Source organism: Manacus vitellinus, unplaced genomic scaffold (genome assembly GCF_001715985.3).
Source record: "Manacus vitellinus isolate BGI_N305 unplaced genomic scaffold, ASM171598v3 scaffold_2_pilon, whole genome shotgun sequence".
NCBI lineage: Eukaryota > Metazoa > Chordata > Aves > Passeriformes > Pipridae > Manacus > Manacus vitellinus.
Genome location: NW_021940208.1, coordinates 15,601,138 through 15,621,660, shown reverse-complemented (window position 1 = coordinate 15,621,660; position 20,523 = coordinate 15,601,138). Strand labels below are relative to the sequence as shown.

At 40.7% G+C, this 20,523-nt stretch overlaps 1 protein-coding gene across 3 annotated transcripts in view; it reads left to right on the top strand.

Annotated features, from left to right (window-relative positions):
* ATP8A2 (ATPase phospholipid transporting 8A2) overlaps positions 1-20,523 on the top strand; it is a 295,712-nt gene that overhangs the window by 264,842 nt on the left and 10,347 nt on the right. For all 3 annotated transcript variants that reach the window (XM_018071399.2, XM_018071397.2, XM_018071400.3), the window contains one exon: positions 5,716-5,820. In XM_018071399.2, coding sequence (XP_017926888.2) covers positions 5,716-5,820 — 105 coding nt within the window. The remainder of the gene's footprint in view (positions 1-5,715; positions 5,821-20,523) is intronic.

Genomic DNA, 20,523 nt, shown 5'->3' with positions numbered 1-20,523 from the left:
CTTATCTGAGTAATGAAGGTGTGTCACCTTATGATTATCTGTATTGTCTATCCTTTACTTAAAGGCAAATTTAAACTGGACATTAGAGACTTTCTATTCCTAAAAAGGAGCAAATAATTTGTTCAACCTGTCTAAGCTTAGGTAGAAAGTAAAAATGTCACACTCTAATCCATTCTCAGTAAGCTGTCTCAGTAAGTTATTCATCAGCTGCTTTTTAGGTTCTCCTTCAGCAGCAGATCTTCCAAAACTTAACTGAGAGAAGAGCAATACTCCACACTTTATGTTTGAAGTTGTAATGATTCCTTCCCTGACCAGAGAGGAGGAAAAAACTTGTGAAATAGAAACTGGTCTAATCCCCTTCTCTCAAAACTCTGTGGTTTCAAAGCATTACAGGAGGCAAGCAATTTCAAGAACTTGGATTCAAAGGGAAGCAACTTACCTTCTCTACCATTGCAATTTGAAATGCAGAAGTATATTTTCATTTAGAATTTCTGGTGTTTTGTTCAGCATACTTTTAAGTGTCTTAAGCACTAAACCTTTCATCCTTTCCCTTGGAAAACAACTAAGAAGGTTTTGTTGCATGGATATGTAATAACCTTGTGCAAGGAGGACCCAGGACATTCTTGGGCAAAAGGCAGATCCTAACTGGAGTGAAGGAGAAATACATGTTAGCTTTGTCACTTTTCACAAAGGCTCAAAGTGGAAGCATCATAACACATAACACTTAGCTCCAGGAATGAACTGTTGGTCAGTCAAGGAAGATTCTTAGAATCATAGAACCATTTAGGTTGGAAAGTAGCATCAAGTCCATTTGTAAACCTAGCACTACAAAGTCCACCAATCTGCTTTACGGAGAAATGCAGAAAATACTGACAAAAAGCAGAAAGTTTCCCAAACACAGGCAAATTTCAAACATCATTATGAAATCAAGTCATATGCATAGATCTGAAAAATGTGGGTTTTATTCATATGGGGTTGATAGCACAGCTAAATTAAATTGGTAGTAGGCAAATCTACCAATCAGTAAGTACTTCTTAAACGCTTTCCTGTTGTCTCCCTCAGCTTAATTTTCATGAACTACTGCTAAAATTAAAACTAGGTATCATACTGTAATATTTCTTTTCAGGGTCAAACTATGATTTAATAGTCCAGCATATCAGAGGGCTTTTTGTTGCACTCACTAAACTTCTTCAATTGAAAATTATTTTAAAATTCTAAAAGTGAAGTCAAAATGTTTAAATTTAGATACTTAACTGTGTCTGCGACCAGCTCCTTAAAACTCTGGGGAAAAAAAAAATCTTAAAATTCATTTAGCATAACAGGCCTTGCTCCTGTGTCAGGCATTATTTAAAATTATCTGCTTAGAAGTCAGTGGAACTTTTGTGATTAAAGCTAAATAGGAGATGAACTGTTTGCAGCATCAGGGATCAAATTTATGTATAGATGTCCAAGATTACACTTCAGTTTTTTAAATGTTTTCATGATAGTTGAGTGTCCTGAAGTTGTCCTCTGTTCTTATCAGTTCTTGGCAAAAAATGACTCATGAATTGTAAAACAGGCCAGGCCATGGCAGGCTCATCCTCAGCTATTAGTCATTTTAAACTCTGTTACTGACTCAGCCTGTTCTTTAATATTTCTTGGAGAAATCTCAGCAACATAATCCTTTCAGTGGTTCAGACCAAGAATGTACAGAGATTGTGAAGCTCTCAAGACAAACGTGTATGATTGATATGCTAGATATTTTCCCAACAGATTTTAAACAGAAGGCTCCTATCAACATTAAGCAAAAAATCTGTTCTGTGAGCAGGACTTTTTTTTTCCCCTAACCCATCACTGAAAAATTAACACCATTAACATTTTAACTAGGATAAATGAAATGACACAGCTATCAGCACTGCCATATGGAAGGAGTAAAGGTCTGTTTGTTTTCCAAGAGGCTTGCCATTTAAAACTGGAGCCTAAGGCCTCTGGAAATCTGCCGGCACATTTCCATAGCAGTGGTTACACCACATTGCTCTCTGTAATTCAACAGAATATGGTTTTGGCTATAAAATTACAGCAACTCTGATTTCTCATGATCATGGAATTTATCCCTTTTGATTTCTTTTGGATGTGAAGCGTATGTCCGCAAGAGGAGCATCCATGTGACCCAAAAGGTACATGCCTAATTGCAGTACAAAATACTGCCAGAATACCATACACATGCTACAGAGTTTTTGTCTGGAAAAAGGTTGATTGGAAAGACCTATACAAATCTTTGTTTCTAGACTGCTGTGCTGCATGCACTATCAAAACTTCTAGTGCTGGAAGCAAGAACTAGTTTTACGTGTTCCCTTTGTTACACAGGCTCCGTTTGTCAAAACATCACTTACCTCCCATGTTCTCTGCAGCTCCAGGCTATTTTTTTCCTTTTTTTTTTTTTTTTTTTTTTAAATGAATCAAGGAAATGTGGAAAACTCTCTTTAAAGAGAGGGAAGCTTATTATTAATATTTGGTTGAAATACCACATTATTAACTTTGGTCCACTACCCTGAATTCAGTGCCTTGGTTTACCTTATAAAAGTTCTAGTTGTGCAACCATTTGAATGAACAGAGCTTTATAAGGTGAGTGCTTCCTCACAGTTGGCACTTGTGACTTGAATACGTGTCACCAGCGCTAGGAAGTCTTGAAATAGCTGAGCCACAGAGTTACGTGGGAATCATAAAAATGCAGAGTGTATTTCAGCAAAATCAGGCAAGAGGGCAAGAATTTAGTCATAATTGGTATCTCAGTACTTCCATTACAGTGAAAAATTTCCTGAGCCTTCCAATTACCAAAATTTTCGTGTACTTTTTTTTTTTTTTACTGTGGGGGAAGAAGCATTTTGCACTTACCAGTTCTGCTGTGTGAGAGAGTACAAAGAGTTCTTCCCTTCCTTGCACATACCTGCAGCCCCTGGAGTGCAAGACTTGTAAGATGGTAATGAGGATAATGGCCCACAATAGAGGTGGTGTCGTGTTTGAGAAACATTTGTGAATGCTATCATGCTTCTCCCTGGCAGATTCTGGCCTCCTGACCCCCCTAAATATCCTCCTAGGGCAGCAAAGGGATGCACTTCCCTGGCTTGGAAGGGGAAGGGCCATACAAAATACAGTTAACCTTTTGCCCGTTCTTATGGTCTCTGGTCTTAATATCCCAATGTGTGAGGGGAAGGTGAGTTTGTCTTTATGTAATGCATCAAATTGCAGCTGAACAGTAACATCGAACACAAGGTCTCATCATTTATTGAGAGACTGTGCATCTAGGGCCACTTGTAAAGTACTAAGCTAAAAGCTTAGACTCCTCCCTGTGTTTCTGTGTATCAAAAGTTTATAATGTGCTGTAGTGAAAAAGTCATAAAGTTTCAAGTCCTGTTTCCAGCAGTCCATGGAATATTTGCAGTTGTCTTTGATAGGAGCAAGCCCAGACTCTGAGGCAATTGTAGTACCATATTTTAATATTTGTTTTTGAGGGAACATGTGGATAGGTTAGCTCAGACCCTTTTTATATTTTTTTATTTATTTATAAATACTTGATTACTGACCCTTCCATGGATATTCTTGCTTCCAAGTGAAGGAGTGACTCAATGCACAGCGACTACCTGTGGGCTTATTGTTGCTTTATGGATACCCAGCCCCAGCAGAGCCCTTGTGTTTCATTGTTTCACACTACTTACAAAACACTTCAGGTACTCCAAACTTCAGGCCAACAGTATTTTTTCCGTGCTGTGCCGTATCAGCCTCCTTGAGCTGTGCTGCACAAATTGGACTTGTTGCTCAAGATCTGTTAAGTTTTGGATTCAATATTTATTCTAAAGGTGAACATCATTTCTTATGATGTGTGGCAAGATACACATGGACCCTTGGGAGAGGCTGAATAACTTGTGCATATGTGTTCTTGTCTATGGGGAAAACTGGTTATAAAGGATTTGAAAAATTCCAAACATGCTCAGTCTTCAAGTTTGCAATAGTAGGTATGGCCTCTTTAAAAGGTAAGAGAGAAGTTCAAGGTCAAAATTTCAATGCATTTATTTGAATTAAAGACTGCGATGATGAAGTCAACCAGAAAGATTATAAGAATTAATAGCCTCAAAGCTTTCTCATTTTAATAGCTATATTTTCCCTTCCTCAAAGAGGAGACCAGTCTAATCATTAGCCTAACTAGTTATAGCAACTTGAGTCTAATTAATTTCTGTGCAGCTGTTGGTAATCTCACATTGTTGAAGCATTATGAATTTTAAAAATATCCTTGCTACTCATTTCTTTCTACACAGTATGTTGGTGTTGCAAATCATACACCTTTGTTGGTTTAACAGTATGTTCTTCTAAGTACATCCTGATAATCTTTACTTCCAGATTTTTCTATGCTTCATCTTTTGTTGTTCTATTTTTTTCTCTTAAATGCAGATATGTTTTGAAAGTAGTTTTTATTTTAGCTTCTCATTTTTAGGCATTTGCCTAATTCAGCAACACAAAGACCAGAGGACTTGGATATCTTAGTATTAATATCAAGGCAGTGTCATCCTAAATAGTTTCAGCAAAGATTTTGCGGTCTTTGTTTCTTATTCCCCATGGAAGGAGCTATAAGTATCATAAGTACCTTTTAAAAATAAATGCGTCTTCATTATATTTTAATTACATATACACCAGTCATTCTTTTTCTCCTAGAGGGAGTTTGACATTGTTTTATATCATTGGTTAAAGATTTTAGTGTCTGCATGTAAGATTTTTATAAAACTTGTAAAGGAATTTTTACCATCTCTGGAGTTGAAGAATATTATTTTAATGCCATGAAGCAAGTACTGTCTCAGCCAACTTGGCTCCATCTTGTCTTCTTTTGCAGTCACATGCAAATCGTTATATTCTCATGGGACATTTATCCTCCTTTAAGTGACACAAAAGAGGAAGCTGATCAAAAACTGCCCATTGAAGAAAGATCCCTGCTTCTTTTTTTCTTGCTTTGTACATGTCAAGACGAAGGGGACTAGATTCTCTCCCCTAGATCAATGTAATTTAGGTATAATAGCACTGGAGCAATAGGTACAACTGGGGCTAAAAAGATCAAGTCTCTTTATGGGGGGAATTGCACTCTAAATTTTGGTTACAGGTGTTGTACATAGGTTGCTCTTTCAATCCTCAAACTGAGGAAGTAGGTCACAGCCAGTCTTGTTACTGTGAGTTTGGAAGTTCATTGGGGAGAGAAGTTCCTTTCCAGTCATGTGAGAATGATAAACAAAAATCAAGGGGTTTGAATGGCAATTACTATCTGAGACTTTCCTCGGGTTTTCAGAGCAGTACCACACATAGCTCAAAAGACAGGGTGGAATCTTGTTTTACTGCCATGAATATTCAATGAATCCCAGCCCTTTGTCTGAATGCCCGGGTCCTGAGCAGTTCCACGGCAGCGGTGTCAGATCTCTGTGGTCCCATAGCTTGGCTGCTTAGTTAGGTTTTGAGTGTTCTGTTGAAGCAGCCAAACTCTGTTGTATTTGAAGTCCTCCTGATTTCTCATTTCTTACGTATTTTTTCCCAGGTATTGTGAACCTGAACTAACATGGAAACACTGTGCCTTCTTTTCCAAATCCTTCAAGGGAAGGCCCTGTGCCTCTCCCCTGACAGGTAAATTTGGGGGTTTGTAGCAAAACAAATGTTCACATGGCTTTTTTGTTTTGTTTTTGTCTTTTCCTTGTGGTACAGGGCTAAGCATACCTACCATAAAACTTTGCTGGAACAAGTTCAGGAGCTGGAGACGAAGACAAGAGAGCTGGGAAAAGCCATGCTTCGTGATAGTAATGGAAAGAGGTGGGGCAAGTCTATGCTAAATATTTAAAGCAACAATTTGTCCTTCCTGTCCTCTCCCCTCCCTATTTCTCGTTCACCATTCAAATCTGATTCTAGACAGGGTAAGAAGACTTCTCTCCTCTATTATTCATTTATTGTTATTCCCTTTCATATATATCTGTTCCCCCCCGGTGAAACCAGCCCTTCCATTTTCATTTCTTCTGCATTACTGCTGTGAGGCTGTATTGGAAACTGCTGCTCAGTCACCCTGCCTGGTAACATGTAGTGCTATTACCTGGCTACTGGGCCAGACTGGTTTTGAAAGCACTTTGTCATATATCATCCAGAAAAAATTAAGAAATTGTATGATAACCATGTTAGGGGAGGGAACTGTCAGCAGCTCAGGATATAAAGATTGTAGCTAAAAGAAGAACTGTCTAATCCAATGTGCCCTACTACTTCATCCAGTTTCACCTTAATTTTTTTTTTCATGCTCTTGCTTTTTCTACCACAGCTTACAGGCCTCTTGCTTTCAGGATTCTTAGTTTCTTGTTTTGCCTCTCCCTTATAACCGCACCATATGGACTTGAATATATTGCTATTATTGAATCTTTCATTGTATGGGGAGAGTATGTGTTGTGTGGGAACTTTTGTCTCTTCTGAAAGAAGCTAAAGAAAATCATGGTCAGGCTTTTACATCCAACAGTTTCATTTACCATCTCAGAATGGGGTTCTGCATCAGCTGGTCGGAAAAGCTCTCCAAGTTCAAAAAGGTTTTAGAACTAACTCTTCTGTTTCTTACACAATATGGCACCACATGACTTGCTAAGAAACTACATGATCATTAAACTGGATTTTAGCAAACCTTATAAACTAGCAAACTGAGTGGAATGGGGCTTTTAAAAGATTTTGTTCTTCTGGGGCAGGGTCATCCTTTGAGCCTTTGATGTCTATTCTGAGGTAAACTAATTGCCATATTGTAGCTGCTGCTAAGACGAGCAGATAGTAGATTTTTTTTCAACTGAACTTGTGAGTTAATAAGGACTGTTTTTAGAGAAAATTATCAGGGAGTGAGTTTACTGAGATTATGATAAACTGCAAAGCTTTAAAAAATGCTTGTGTGAACTTCAGTGTGTTTATAAGATGTCCTTAATGACCAGAGTTCGCTTCTCAGAGGCCAAGACAAAGTAAACACAGTGTTATTGATTAAGATCACTTCAAAACACTTGGTATCTTCAGTTTTTATTTAGAGTAATTTTTTTGCTGTGGCTTTTAGATCCCACAGAACACAGTTCATAAGTTGTACTCACTAGCAAAAGTCAAAAACTGCATATCAAATGATTTAAAAAGAGAAAGCAAACTTTGCAGCAGTGGTCAACAAAGGCAACCTTCTATGCCAAAATTAAAACCGATAAAGATGCTTTAAATCAGGCATTTAATTAAATAATGGGCCTTGTTTTTAGAGTGCTCAGCAGTCACTTTGAAATCAGTTGGGCCAAAGCACTTGGTTACCATGATCAGGTCAGCCTCCCAAGCAAGAAAGGTATAACTTGGTGTTGGGAGGTGCTGACTAATAGTGAGATTAGATGCCAGCCAGGTAAGTGGAAACAAGACGAGCAGAAACTTGGCTGCTCCCAGGCACACAGCTCTGGTAGTATAAGCCCCTTGGGTGTTGCTATGGTTCCTATCCATGCATAGTACGTGAGGTTGCATTGGTGTTGGTTTGTAGCATTTGTGTTTTTCCTGCCAATATTTAATGCCAGTTACTGACAGCTGAAGAGGAAAGTGAGTCAGCTTTCTGCCTGATAGATCCCTGGGTTGCAAGGCGGGTTGACATGCTGTTAACAGCAAGAGACACTTAGCATTTGATCTGTTTATATGTGCGTGTCTGTGTCTCCAAGAACTTGATGGGTTTCTTCTCTGTTTACACACTGTCCTGACTTTCTGTAAATTTAATGGCCATGTTGTAATTCATTCATACGCTGCATGTTTTCATAGCCTTTTACTTTATTGCATTCTCACTGCAAACTCTTTCATCTGCATTCCTCCTCCATATAGCTTCACTTCATTCTCGAAACGCTTGCATGGAGATGATGTAAGGAATCCCTTCTGGCTCTCCTTCCCATTTTCCCTCCCCCCTTCTTTCCATGCATTTGTTTGTTCTCATTCCTAATTGCTCCCAGATTTTCTGGGTGGTCCATCTGTGAACTAGATAATGGTAGAGTGCCTCTGCCTGCTAGGAGCTGGTGTGCTGTGCTTGTGTTGTGGCCTCCTGAGTGCTCTCCAGAGTTTTTCTGTCTTTTATCTCCTTTGTTTGTCTCCTGGCTCTTTCACACCTGCTAGAAATCATGTGCTTGTCCAAAGGGAAGGGTGAGGGTGGGAAAGAAACAGAGTTGGAACTTTCTGCAGTTACAGTCTCTGGTTCATGTTCTTTATTTTTTAAAAAATTCGTTGAAGCTGGTGGAAATGTGTTCTAAGGCACATGCTTTGTTCTGCCTTCCTGCCCATAGCCCCATTGGGCTTGGGATATTTCTGGCAATGTGACATTATGCAGGAAGGGAAAGTAATGGGAGTCTTCTCATTTCTAATGGAAAGTGTAGAGCTGTGTAAAACCTCCACGGGTCTGTCTGTCACCTCGGCTCTTGGTTGGAAGTGTTCCTGAAAACATACCCATTAGTTGTTGGTTTGTTCAGTCAGCTGTGGAAGATAAACTGGCTGTCATCAGGGTCTATTTTCCTGGCCCATATAGCGGACACTATTTTTGTTCAGTGTTTTTCACAAACAAACAACAAAAAAAATCACACCCAATTACAGATAAGAGAAGGATTTAGGGAGCTAATTGCTTTTATAATTTCCTAGACATTAGACAAAAAATGAGGTGCAAGATTTGAATGTTCAGGACTAATCTGCTAAACAAAAAGCAATTTGCAAAGCTCCAAAAGCATCTAGACTTGTACAACAGGATGCCGTTAGTTTGCTGTGGCTCAGCTGAATTGCTATAAAATGTGAGCAGATAACACCTGGGTCATCTCTGCACTTGGGAAAGGAGTGCTGGGAGAGCTGCGTGTGCCACTTGATACCTAAATATGCATATTGCGTCTTAGAGGGTCTTCACCCTGCCAACTGTTCTTGCTAGACACATTTTTCTGGGCTAATAAAAAATGTCTTCACTGGTGCTTGCTACATGCTTTTGAATCTTAGTCCCTTTGAACAGTTTCTAAAATGGAACTTGCTTGTATTGATCTAAAAAAACAGGTGCAAATTTTTACCGTACCAATGGCAGGGAGCAAACAGCAAAGGAAATGGTAGGTGAGGGACTGTCCAGTCTGTGCAGGGCAGAGTGTCAGCACTCTGAGCACTACAGCTGGGTCCCAAAACCTTTGCAAATAGCATTACAGTGGTGCCTTGGAGATTATATCAAGTGTATAGTTTCGAGCTGTAAAGAGTCATGTTCTGATTCCTTTGTATATCTCATCTGAATAGCTAAAAACTAATTTTCATGGAAGCTAGGATGATCAGTCAGATGATTCCAGGAGCAGGGGATTCATCAGGGAAGCTGGAAAACTGGCAACTCAAGAAACAGCTTGAGAAGCAGTAGAGGGATTGTGCAGTAAGGAGCTGGTGGTGGATCCCATGCCACGCTTGCCTGCGTATGGAAGATGAGTACCCACACTTGCTCTCCCCAGCCTGGGCACCTGGCAGCGCTGGGCTGAACTTCAGCCCAGCTGTGACATGAGCAAGCCTTGGTGTGGGAAGGCAGAGGGGCTCCCTGGCACGCTCATGTAACAAAAGGCAGGCTTTAACACTAAATTTTCATGAATTTAGAGAGGTGAGAGGGGCAACTTGTGTGCCAAAGCAAACATGGACATGAGGAGACACCTGCCCAGCAGATTTAATCATGTTAACATGTGAGATTTGCACAAAGAAAAACAAGTTTTCTACAGGTTTGTGTTCAAAAGTGGCATTGAGTTCAGCTGCAGAGATTCTTGTGTCTTTAAATAAGTTTACAGCTTAAATCTTGGCTCATAAAGGGCCAAACCTTCAAGTCCTCATTCACTTTTCACTCCATCTAACCTCTCATTGAAGTCAGCAGGAGTTCAGGTGGAGTAAAGCCTGATTAGGCACCAAAGCAAACTTTACTTTGGAAACTCTTGTCACTTTATTGCTCCACTGGCCAGCTAATGGAGAGTGAGCAAAGCTGTGCAGCACCCTCTTTGCAGCAGTAGATTTCCTGTTTCAGAGGGTTTCTCTGTCTTAGAATTGCCAGAGAGCTCCCTTTGAAAGTAGCTTTTTGGTTGTTTTTTCTGTCCTGTTATTAATTGCTTGGTGGCCAGGATTAGAAGATTATTTTATACTGAAAAAGAACATGGGTTTCGTGATCTACTTTACAAGGAGCTGAAGGGCCTGTATGGGGTGTTGCAGGAAAGCGCCCGCATCACTGAAATATTGGGAAGAATTTCTTCAAACGGTTTGGAATTCTGGGAGGCAGTGTCTTGTCTTCAACAAAGGTGAAAGGAAGCAACTACAGACCTAGCGAGGTATTGCCGTGAGCAGTAAGGAAGCGCTGCAGTGTGTGTTTGTGCAGCGTTTTTCAGTATGCCTCTTTCCTCTTGCTGCTTTCAGACTGGGGATGGCTATGGTGCCTCTTTTACCTCCATTGCATAAAAGTTTTTTTGGTACACCTAAAACAGGAGCTCCCCACTGTCTGCCTTCAACAAGGAGGCATGCTGGTGTAAATTCTCTTTCGTTTACGTGCTTCTCACCAAATCTAACTGTTGCTTTAGTGAAACGTGCATGCCCAGCTCTCGCCCTGAGAGCAAGTTGTCTTATTTATCTTAGCCTGGGTTTTATTTGGTGCGTGAGGGTAGATGCTTATCTCATTTCAGAAGCTGCATGACCTAGTGGGTAATTGGTGAGCTGACACAGGTACCCGTGGAGATTTCCCCACTCTACAGGTCCCGGGGGAGGAGCAAGAGGGAAACATGGGGAACCTGTCTCAGGCTTGTGGCTGGGCACAGAACTGAGAGGAGCAGAGGCCTCAACCTCGTGCCAGCAGAAGCAGAAGCGGCAAAACAGACTTAACTTTTAACAAACACATGAATAAGGTGAGGACCTGGTCTCATGGTTCCTGAGGAAGCTGCAAGCTTTTTCGTTAAGATCAACAGGACTGAGGCTTGGGCTCATTATATTTCAAAGCACTTTGTCTCTTTATTGATGCATTTCAAGTTACATCTACTTGAAATGGGAGACCATGCCAGTAAGGCCCCTTCACATCAGCAGGTACAATGAATCTTACTTGATTCAGACTTAGTCTGGTGCTTTTCAACTGGTTAATGGCATTGGATGTTTGGAGCCGAATTCTTGTTTCATGAATGTGTTGACTTCAGTGTATTTGCTCAGGATACGCACGACTGTGATCTGAATCCAGCCCATCCAGTGCAGCTGAGCATAAAATGAGGTTCAAGAGGGAGAGGTGTATTTTGGGTTTTGAGGTTTCAGCATCCTTTTTATCAGTTTTTCCAGATGTTCTTCACACCATTTTTGGGAAGCAAAGGTGAGATTTCTCCACCAGCATACACAAGAAAGTGACTGGCATATTTATGATTTTTCCTTGCAGCTTTTCTAGTAAAAAGATATTAGACTCCTTTTACTAGCAAAAAGCACATAAAATTATATCAGTGGGGTTTTTTTAAATTCTTTGATTCCATATGGTAAACATTCATGTATGGTAGGTGGAAAATGCATAATTTTGTTTTATTTTACACTTGACCCTTTCTCTCTCCCTCCTGTCCCATATAAGTAAGGCATCATCACATTATTTCCTTGTTTTAACATGTACAATTAATTTCTGGCATTTCTAACCCATGTGTGTGAGGCACTTGAAATCACTAGGTTTGATTCCACTGTGGGGAGGCTGTGGGGCAGAGCTGGGAAGGGGCAGAGGACAGAGGAGGTTTTGGAACCTGGCCAGAGTGTTGAAGGGGGGGAGTTACCATGTTCCCACTGATACTGGGGATCCAAGTGCCTGGTTGCTAGTGCAAACCAGTTGGAGCTGACATGCCTTTTCCCCGGTGCAATTAATTATTTCACATCATCATTGTACCTATCATGTAACCTTGAGGGAGATCCATTGCACAAATAGGGTTAAAACCTGGTGACATGGAGAAGGATTTACAACTGTGATCAAATCTGCTACCAAAGTCAAAGTTGACGGAGGTACAGTATCAGCACAAAGGCCAAAATGAAGCTGTAAATTGAAAAGAAAGATTAGAAAAAAGAGAACATAACAAGATGAGAGTTAAAACTGATTAAGGGGCCAATCCCTCTGATGCCTAATCCTAAATTACTGGCTTGGGCACTGGGGATCTCCACAGGGGAGAGAAGAAATCTTCCCCTCCAGGCTGCACAGCAGGAGAACTGCTCCATAACAACTGTTCCAGCCTAATGGCTTCAGCAGTCTGCCTGGACCCTGGCTCCCCTCCTGGTTAACATGGTCTGGAAAGAGAGGCAGGACAGTCAGCATTCACCCTTCTGATTTGCAGTAAAGAATAAAGTGCTAAGTTATGTATAGCAAGAACAAGAAAACACAAGTTGTATTAGGTATTAAATATTTAGTGGACAATTACAAAATATTTAAAAGCTTACAGAAAGGCAATTTGGGGTTTTTTTCAGATCAGCTAAATGTCACGGGCTGTGCTCTAAATTGTATCACGACACTTTCAAAGTTCACCATTTTTTGTTGTTGCCTTGAGCTGTTCTTAAGCTTTATTCTTAAGCTTTTATTTTATCTCTAAAGAAAAGGAAGAAAAAAGCTGATAAGAGGAGTTCAGAGTTTTTGAAGACAGAAGTAACTTTAACTTAAATGAGAGTATGTAAGTGGACTTACATGGAAAATCCAGAAAACTTGGAATAAAAAAAAAAAACAACAACACAAAAAAACCAAAAACCAAACCACACACAAAGACCCCAAACCAAAAAAACATCTATACATAGAGACCAAGCACAGAAAACTTCAACCTCCAAGGTGACTAGTTCTGAAAAAATGAATGAGTAGGAAAAGAATGTTATAATTACAACTGTATTGCCACCTTATCTGTAAGGGATATGACCCAGCACCCAGTAGAGTAAGTGCAAAGTGAAGCACTTAGGGACAAGAAGTCAACAGCACTGATACCAAAAGGAGGATAGCTGAAAAGCAGCAAGCCACACTTTGCCTTTTCTGCTTCTGAAATGTTTAAATTGAGTCAATTCCCACATTTTGGAAAGGCTGAAGGCAAAACTGGGCAGTGTTAAGTTGGTTGACTTTGGGACAGCTAACAAGGGTGTTTGCCCCCCCTGTCCCAAGGAAATGTATAAACACATGCATAGTGTTTGCAGTGCTTAGAAATGGAAGGTACTTTAAGGAGAGAGATATCTCAATTATTTTCTTAGGGTTGTTGCATTTCAGAGAGGAATGTGATGTTTAGTGTCCAATTTTTGATGGTATTTTTAAAATGTACTTGGTCTTATTGTGGGTTCACCCTGACTGGACATCAGGTTCCCCTCAAAGCTGCTCTGTTACTCACCCTCCGTCTTTGAGCTAAGTGACATTGGCTCTGTAGGACACGAGGGAAGCTTCTGGCAGCTTCTCACAGAAGCCACCTCTGTAGACCCCTACTGCCAAAACCTTGCTACGCAAACCCAATCTATACTCTTCTGTTCTAAGTAGTAGTCTTTGAAAGAAGTTTAGGAGTAAGTCTCAAAAATGAAGGGTAGAATGGACTGTCCAACTGATTCTAGGAGTCAAAAAGGAATCTAGCTTTTCTGCCTTAGGACATTGTTAATGACAAAAGAAAATGTAAATCATCCTTGCTTGTCACCAAAAGGAAAAGTTTTGTCCTACTTTTATCCATTCCTCTTTAAGAACCAAGTTGAAGAAGATTGTGTGGGCTTAGAGTGGAGGAGAATTTGGCTCTAGAACTCTGTATACGATCTGGGTGCTGCAAATGGGGGCTGGCTGAATCTCACAATGTGCCTTGGCCTCTGCTGTTGCAGGATGGTTCTGCCATGGGTACAAGGTGATGTGGCAACAGGGGTAGACCTGAGTGCACCTGCTGTGGGGCCTGCTGCTGCCCTCTGGCTGCAGGTGCTCCTTCATCCAGACCTCTGGGGTGCAATGGGAAAGCTGCTGTTTGGCTGAAGCAGCATTCTGCCAAGCCAAATCACAAGCTGTAACAACAGTGTTTCTTCAGGGCATTGGTGACAGCCATGGATCTATGGGTTTCTGTTGATGTGGCTGCAAGTCTGGCTTAATAATTTTGCAAACCACTCGTTACCAGCCGTGATCACATGGGCCCATCTTTACCCTGGCTCCTCAGCTAGATCAGCTCCACTGTTGGTGGGGTCGACATGTTAAGTGAGCTGAAGGAAGTCATATGGTGTGGGGAGAACTGTCAGGTTCTCCCACTGATTGGTAAGGGCTGCTTTAGCCATCAGTCACCACGGAAGGACATCCATGGAGCTGTCGCTGAAGGTGTTTGACACTCTTAACCTTTTCACATCCAGGCGGGATAAACAACTTGCAACCACCCCTGGGCTGAGCTCAGTACCCCATGTTGCAGGCCTGGAGAGCTTGCTACATGGCTGCTCTCAGTATGTTCCAAGTTATCCTTGCAGGGCCACACATCCAGATACATTTGATGCTTAACAGGCAAACATTTGGCTGGATAATGTCAAATATAGTTCATAAAGAAGGAAGGTTCCCTAAAGAGTTACCTCCTGTCTGGGGAAGGGGAGTTTCTCTTCTGTGGCTGTCACATGTGCTTGGGAAGCCTGCTGGAGGGGAGCTGCTGCACTAAAAAGGCCTGAAAGTGTTATACTATGGCAAGGCATAAGGGCTCAGCTTCCCTGGAAAGCTGGCTGTTGCTGAGCCCTCATCAAGGACTTGATACTCCTTAAAACACGGCTGTCTGCTGCAGGAATCACTTCTGACAGGTTACTTCTTGCACCTCCCAACCTACAAGTGACACAGGCAACACTTCTGTCTTTATTTCTCTGTGGTTTGTGCTGGTGACCCTTTGATCTCCTAGCCATGGGCCGGAGTTTTTTTGTTGATGGCTCGCTGAATTTTTACAGTAGAATGCAAAAGGAGGACGGTTTGATATGTCTGTTTCATCTGGATCCAGAGTGATTAAGGACCAGTGTGTGTAGACGCTGACTCTGCAAAGAAAATGCTGATTTTTGTTTTATTGTTTATATGCGTCAGACACTTCCTTGTGAAATGCTCCAGAGGTTTCCTTTGATTACACTGCAAATTCATTATCAGTAATGCCTGTTTACCTTTTAAATTAAAAAGACCTCCTCCTCTGACCTCAGAGTAAAACATTCCTGCAATCCAATGCTAGATAACAAAAAATAACATCTCCTCTTTGTGGATCAAAAAACCAGCAGATGCCCATAGTTGCCACTTGTGCTGTTCTGCAGGAAGGTGATTCCTCTCTGTGATGTCTCTGAAGCGCAGAGGACGGAGGTGTATTTGCTCACTCACCCAGTCAGGCTTTTCTTCCTGCCCTGAGTTGCTCTGGGCATTTGAACACAGAGTTTTGCTGAACGCTCAACATTAGTGTGACTTGCATTTGAGATGACTTTCATGATTTAATTTTGAATTCCTGGTCTGCATTAATGTTGTTTTTACATTCTTCTTATGCCAAGCCTGTGTTAGTTATTTCTCTGTCCACTGCATAACTCTCAACAGTTCCTGTATGCACATTCAAGTAATGCACTTGAGACTAAACTAAAAGAAAACAAGTTAAACTGAGGCCTGCGGCTGTTCTGGGGGAGTACCCTCAGCCAGAAGGGAGTATCTGAAGAAGAAAAATAGGTCTCCTCTGGCCAATTACAAAGGTGTGGCCACAGACTCTTCTTGTGTATGGTACTTGCTCTCTGTCTGCCAGGACCATGATTGATTCTGTAAGCCTTTAAATAATTCACTAAAGGTGAGAGATGAAACTTGTGAATAAATCCTCAGGAATACCTGAGGTAGTGAATAAATCCTCAGATATGTCCTAGCAGCCAGAGAGGGATCTGTGAGTCCTCTTTGCCAGGTAATAGGTAGGGAGAAGCCACAGCCCCCAGTTGTTCTTCAGAAGACACTTAATGGAGTTTGAGAGCCAAGAGAATGAAGTGAAAATCAGCAATCTGCTTGTAAAGGATTTGGTGGTTAGGATTGATCAAAGCTGGAGAAGTCTGTTTTAGACCTTTCTTCTCGCTCTGTGTATTTTATTTTGTTGTGTTTTTCAGTGACTGAAAAATGTCAACAAGAAACAGCAAACTTTTGTGTAAGTTACTGTTGGTATGGAGGCAATGAATTATTATATTTTAATTCTAAAATTTCAAAAGGGAGAGAAGAATATCCTCTTTTCCCCTCAAAATCTAATCCACAGCTAAAGATGGCAGGGATAGAAACTTTCTAATCTTTTACTCTGTGTGTGGCCACATAGGATATTTTGCAAAAACTTCTTCTCCCTTCCCTCATTCTCTCCCATCCCTGCTGTTGCAGTCGTGGACAATGCATTGCAAGATGCTTCTTCCAATAGGAGGAGAATGCAGGCCAGCCAGGGCAACAGTGTGTTTAGCAGAGTATGTGGCAGTGGAAGGAAAGAGGCTGAACAGAGATTTATCTGCTGCTTTTTTTGAAAATGCATGTGGTCAGGAGTATGGCTGTGGAGTTAAGGGCAAAACTTCAGTCTCAGCCTTGAAGGATTTTCTATTTTAAACCAAGCTGTACAATTATTTACCTGTTGCTATGTGCTGCAGCAGCACTGTAGGATAGAAGAAACAGTGATGCTGCACATGCAGGCAGTATAGTGAGGGGTTCATAGTTATTCAGATGACAGGGAAAACAGCTGCAGCTTTCTTGTTCTCTGGAATTACCCACGGAGGCTGAGTATCTTGCACTGAAGAGCCGTGCTTCTGCCACAGGTTCTTTGCATGTTTTGAGGTGGGGGTAGCAGCTGGGAAGTGGGGGTAGAAGCTGTGCGTTTTAGTTGTGTCATCTCTAGCAGCCCTGGTAGGGCTTTGCTAGTACATCAGTTCTTCCTTCTACAAAGTGGAAAAGCAGAAACAAAGGAAGTCATTTCATATGTGTATATCCAACTGAAGAGGAGCAGTGAGTTAAAACCAACGGCAATAAGTGTATTTGCACATTTGGTGTGCTTCTATTCTCTATCTCCTCTAGTACATTGTAACAAAACACAAACAAAAAGTTCAGATCTTGTAAGAGAAGGAGGGGCTCTGATGTTTTATTTCATATTTTTTTAACTGGACTCTGTGTGTGTTTTCTCAGGGAAGATTCAATTTTAAGAGACACCTGCATCCACTTTAACCCTCCCTGTTTTGTGATCCCTGCTTTTCCCACCAGCCAATTAGTGGACTCAGGAGGACATTCTGGGTCAAGCTATACCAAATACTACAAATCCTCATTAACGCTAATTAGCGCTCAGTAGAGCTAATTTGTGGTGAAGCTCATCTTTTTTTAATTACTTCAGCAAATGAGACAGCAGAACCTTGTGGTCAGCTTTGAATTATTCTGTTTGTTTTGATGCACCTCATTTGAATGTGTAAAGCCAGATGTTTGTTGCCAAGATTTAAGGGCTGTTTGCTTTTGTGAGGGATGAGAAGAAGAGAACACAAAGATTAAATGAAGGTCTCTGTTGACACCTTAGGGCTATTCAGTTAGTAAGATGGAAGAGTCATTTTATTCATGGAATTGAAAACATTGTTATGAAATAATGTGTTACCTTTAGTTTACCTTTTGATTTGTCATTCACTTAATGGATTTGTGTGATGTTTTTAGCACAGACTTCCAGGCAGGCAGAAGTTGTCTTAACCCTCTTATGAAGGCATTGCAAAAGTATTCCTGGCCCCAGGTATTCTGCATTATTGATAGCAACTGAATCTGGATTTAGCTGACTTGCATACTGACTTTTTTTTAATCATTTTTTTCATAGTAACCCTCAGAGTTGGGACATTTTAATAATTATTATTCTAATCTACTGTTTGTTTAGTTCAAAGCATTTTGTCTGTGTCCTTTGTCCTTCATATAATTACAAATAGGTGGTGCCTCTCCCTTACCCCCTCAGAGGTCACCAACCAAAGCATATCTCACTATTGCCTTCCATAAGAATGTCCAGGTTTGTGATTTCTTCCATTCTGACACAATTTTTGAGGTCCTGAATATGAACACAACTATCCTGTATTCAGAGTATGATCTTATGATCTCTTATCCTTTTGCCTCAAGGCATCTTAAGATGCTATCCTTAGACCCCATGGGGGTGCTTAGGCACTGACTCTGAGTCACTGGAAAGCAGAATTAAATTGAAAATCATGGCTAATGCTTGAGGTTGTTAACAAGCAGTATTTCTGTGAACAAGGCTTAACCTGTTGCCTGTGAGTCCAGTGTTGTTATTAGTTTTGCATCAAAGTGTGAGGGAGACTGAGAGGTCTTCACTTTGTTACCTGCTGGCAGCAGACAAAAACCTTTTCTGAAAGTGGGGACTCAGTATGAGTGCAAACACTTTAAGAAAGCCACTTCACTTTCCTTTCAGGGTTTGTATTGGGAGATCTAGTATCTGTTAATAAATCAAATACTCATCCATTTCAGAGAGCTGTGTTGCATTAACCTCTGTGTATTAAGAGCTTATTTTATAGTATTTGACTGGTCTTGACTTGCAGTCTGTTTAGTCATCCCTTCTACTTAAGCCACAAATGCTCTAATTCTTCATGAGTTTTTCTTTCTCTGCATAGATATAATGCAATATAATTTCCCAAATGGGAAAATCAAATGTGACTTCAGTTTTGAAATTGTTGATTATAATTAGCAATATCAAAGATAGTGTAGCTTTGGCTTTCTTAAAGCTGCAATGTGTGGTTCCTGTTCAGAAGTCCCTTGACAACACACTTTCCTCCACACATTTCATGGAGAAGCCTGAGGAGCTAAGCATTATTGGCCTGCACTTCATCTGTTGCTGTGTGGTAGACAGACAGATGAAGAATTTGTTCCTCACGCTTTTTGCTGCTATGATTAATTCCATTCTCAGTGTAAGAATTTTGTGGCAAATATTGCTTATTTGCCCCTTAAAATAAATATTTTTGATCGATTTAAATTTCCTTCTTTAAATTGCCCTCCAGTTCTGCCACTGAGACGGGAAAGACTCTTCTTGCATATTCTTCACCTGCAGAAGGTGAACAAGTGTTCCACTTCCATCATTCACAGGACAGCAGTTGGTTCAGACAGTGTTTCACTACACCAACAGGTTACCCAGCAGTCCTCTACAATCAGCAGGAGGTTGTACAAAGCAGCATTGCTAATTTGCACGTGCACTAGTAGTGATTGGCTCTGCAGGCTGCCAACTTTGTGAGCAAGCTGTTAAAGGTTAGAGAAGTCTCGTGTCTTGCTTCATGCCTTCCATTGCATCGCCCTTACCTGGTGTAGTTAGAACATGCTTTCTTTGTAGTACATGCTTTCTATTATGCTGCCTGCTTGGAGCAGTTAGAAATTTCTTTCTGTATGTACTTGATTTTTTTTTACAGACAACAACCAGTCTTTGGTTTTTTAAGCAATTGGGTCTTCCAAGATTTTAGAAGCTTTCATACAGTAACCCTGGTTTTAATGGAAACCTGTGGCCCTCTCTTTTTTTGAACACATGCAGATCTCATGATCTTCTTAGAGATTGTTTGACAAACTTGGTTGGAATCTTTACTTTTGCTTCCAAATCTTTTATCAGCTTCTGTTTTATATTGAGGGAGTACTACTGACTGCAGGCAGAGAAAGCAACCTGGCGTATCTGTTGCAGGTGTGATTCTGTGGTGCCAAGGGAAGGCGTGGGGAAGAGACCAAGTGTCTGAAAACACTTGACAGTTTGTAAACATTTTAAAGGAGGAGTCTGTAGGCTCTACAAGCTTCCAGTTCAGGTGTGTGAGCTTAGAGACCCCAGGAAAAAGAGAAGGATTCCTCCCTTTCTTTTGTGGACATCTCATTATGCACTGAACAGCGGACTGAGCCTGGCTGTTACCTTAATGGACTATTAAGTGGAATATAAGCCTGCATGGCTGGATTACATATTATAGGCATCTCAGAGATTCTTCAATTACTTTCTTGTTTGAAGTTAGCAAACTGCTTCAGTGAAAGGGAGTTGTTTGTTTAAATCTGTTGTAAGCTTGTTGCCGGCAGCAGCTGTGCTTGCTGGGATTTCCATTTCATGTACCAAATGCATGTGAATTTGTAATGCATTGGCATTCAGGTGTGTATCCATGTTTTCAGCATAACTAGTGGAATTACTGCTTGTGAATAAAGATGTGAAAGAAAAAGCAGACTGTGAAAATGGAGACACAGTGTAAATGTGGTGCAAATGGGATAAAGACGCTGCAAGGAGCTGCTCCAGCAAGTAGATTCCTTCTATGCACTAGCTCCATCTGGGTGTTAGGAACAAGGGTGAAATGTTAAAAACAGCCCAGTTGTGGAGAACTTTGAACTAAAATAGACTGTAATATCTTTCTGAAAGTAATCTGATATTGAAGTTATTTGAGGCTCCAGTGCAGTGAGATTTGATAACGTTATTTTAAAACCTCATCAAACTTAATAGGACTTGTATACATAATTAAATGCTTTGAAAGGTCAGGATCTTAGTCATCATTTGTTAATTCTGGGCATAAAATTCTTGATTAAATGAATGTTGTGTTTTTAAT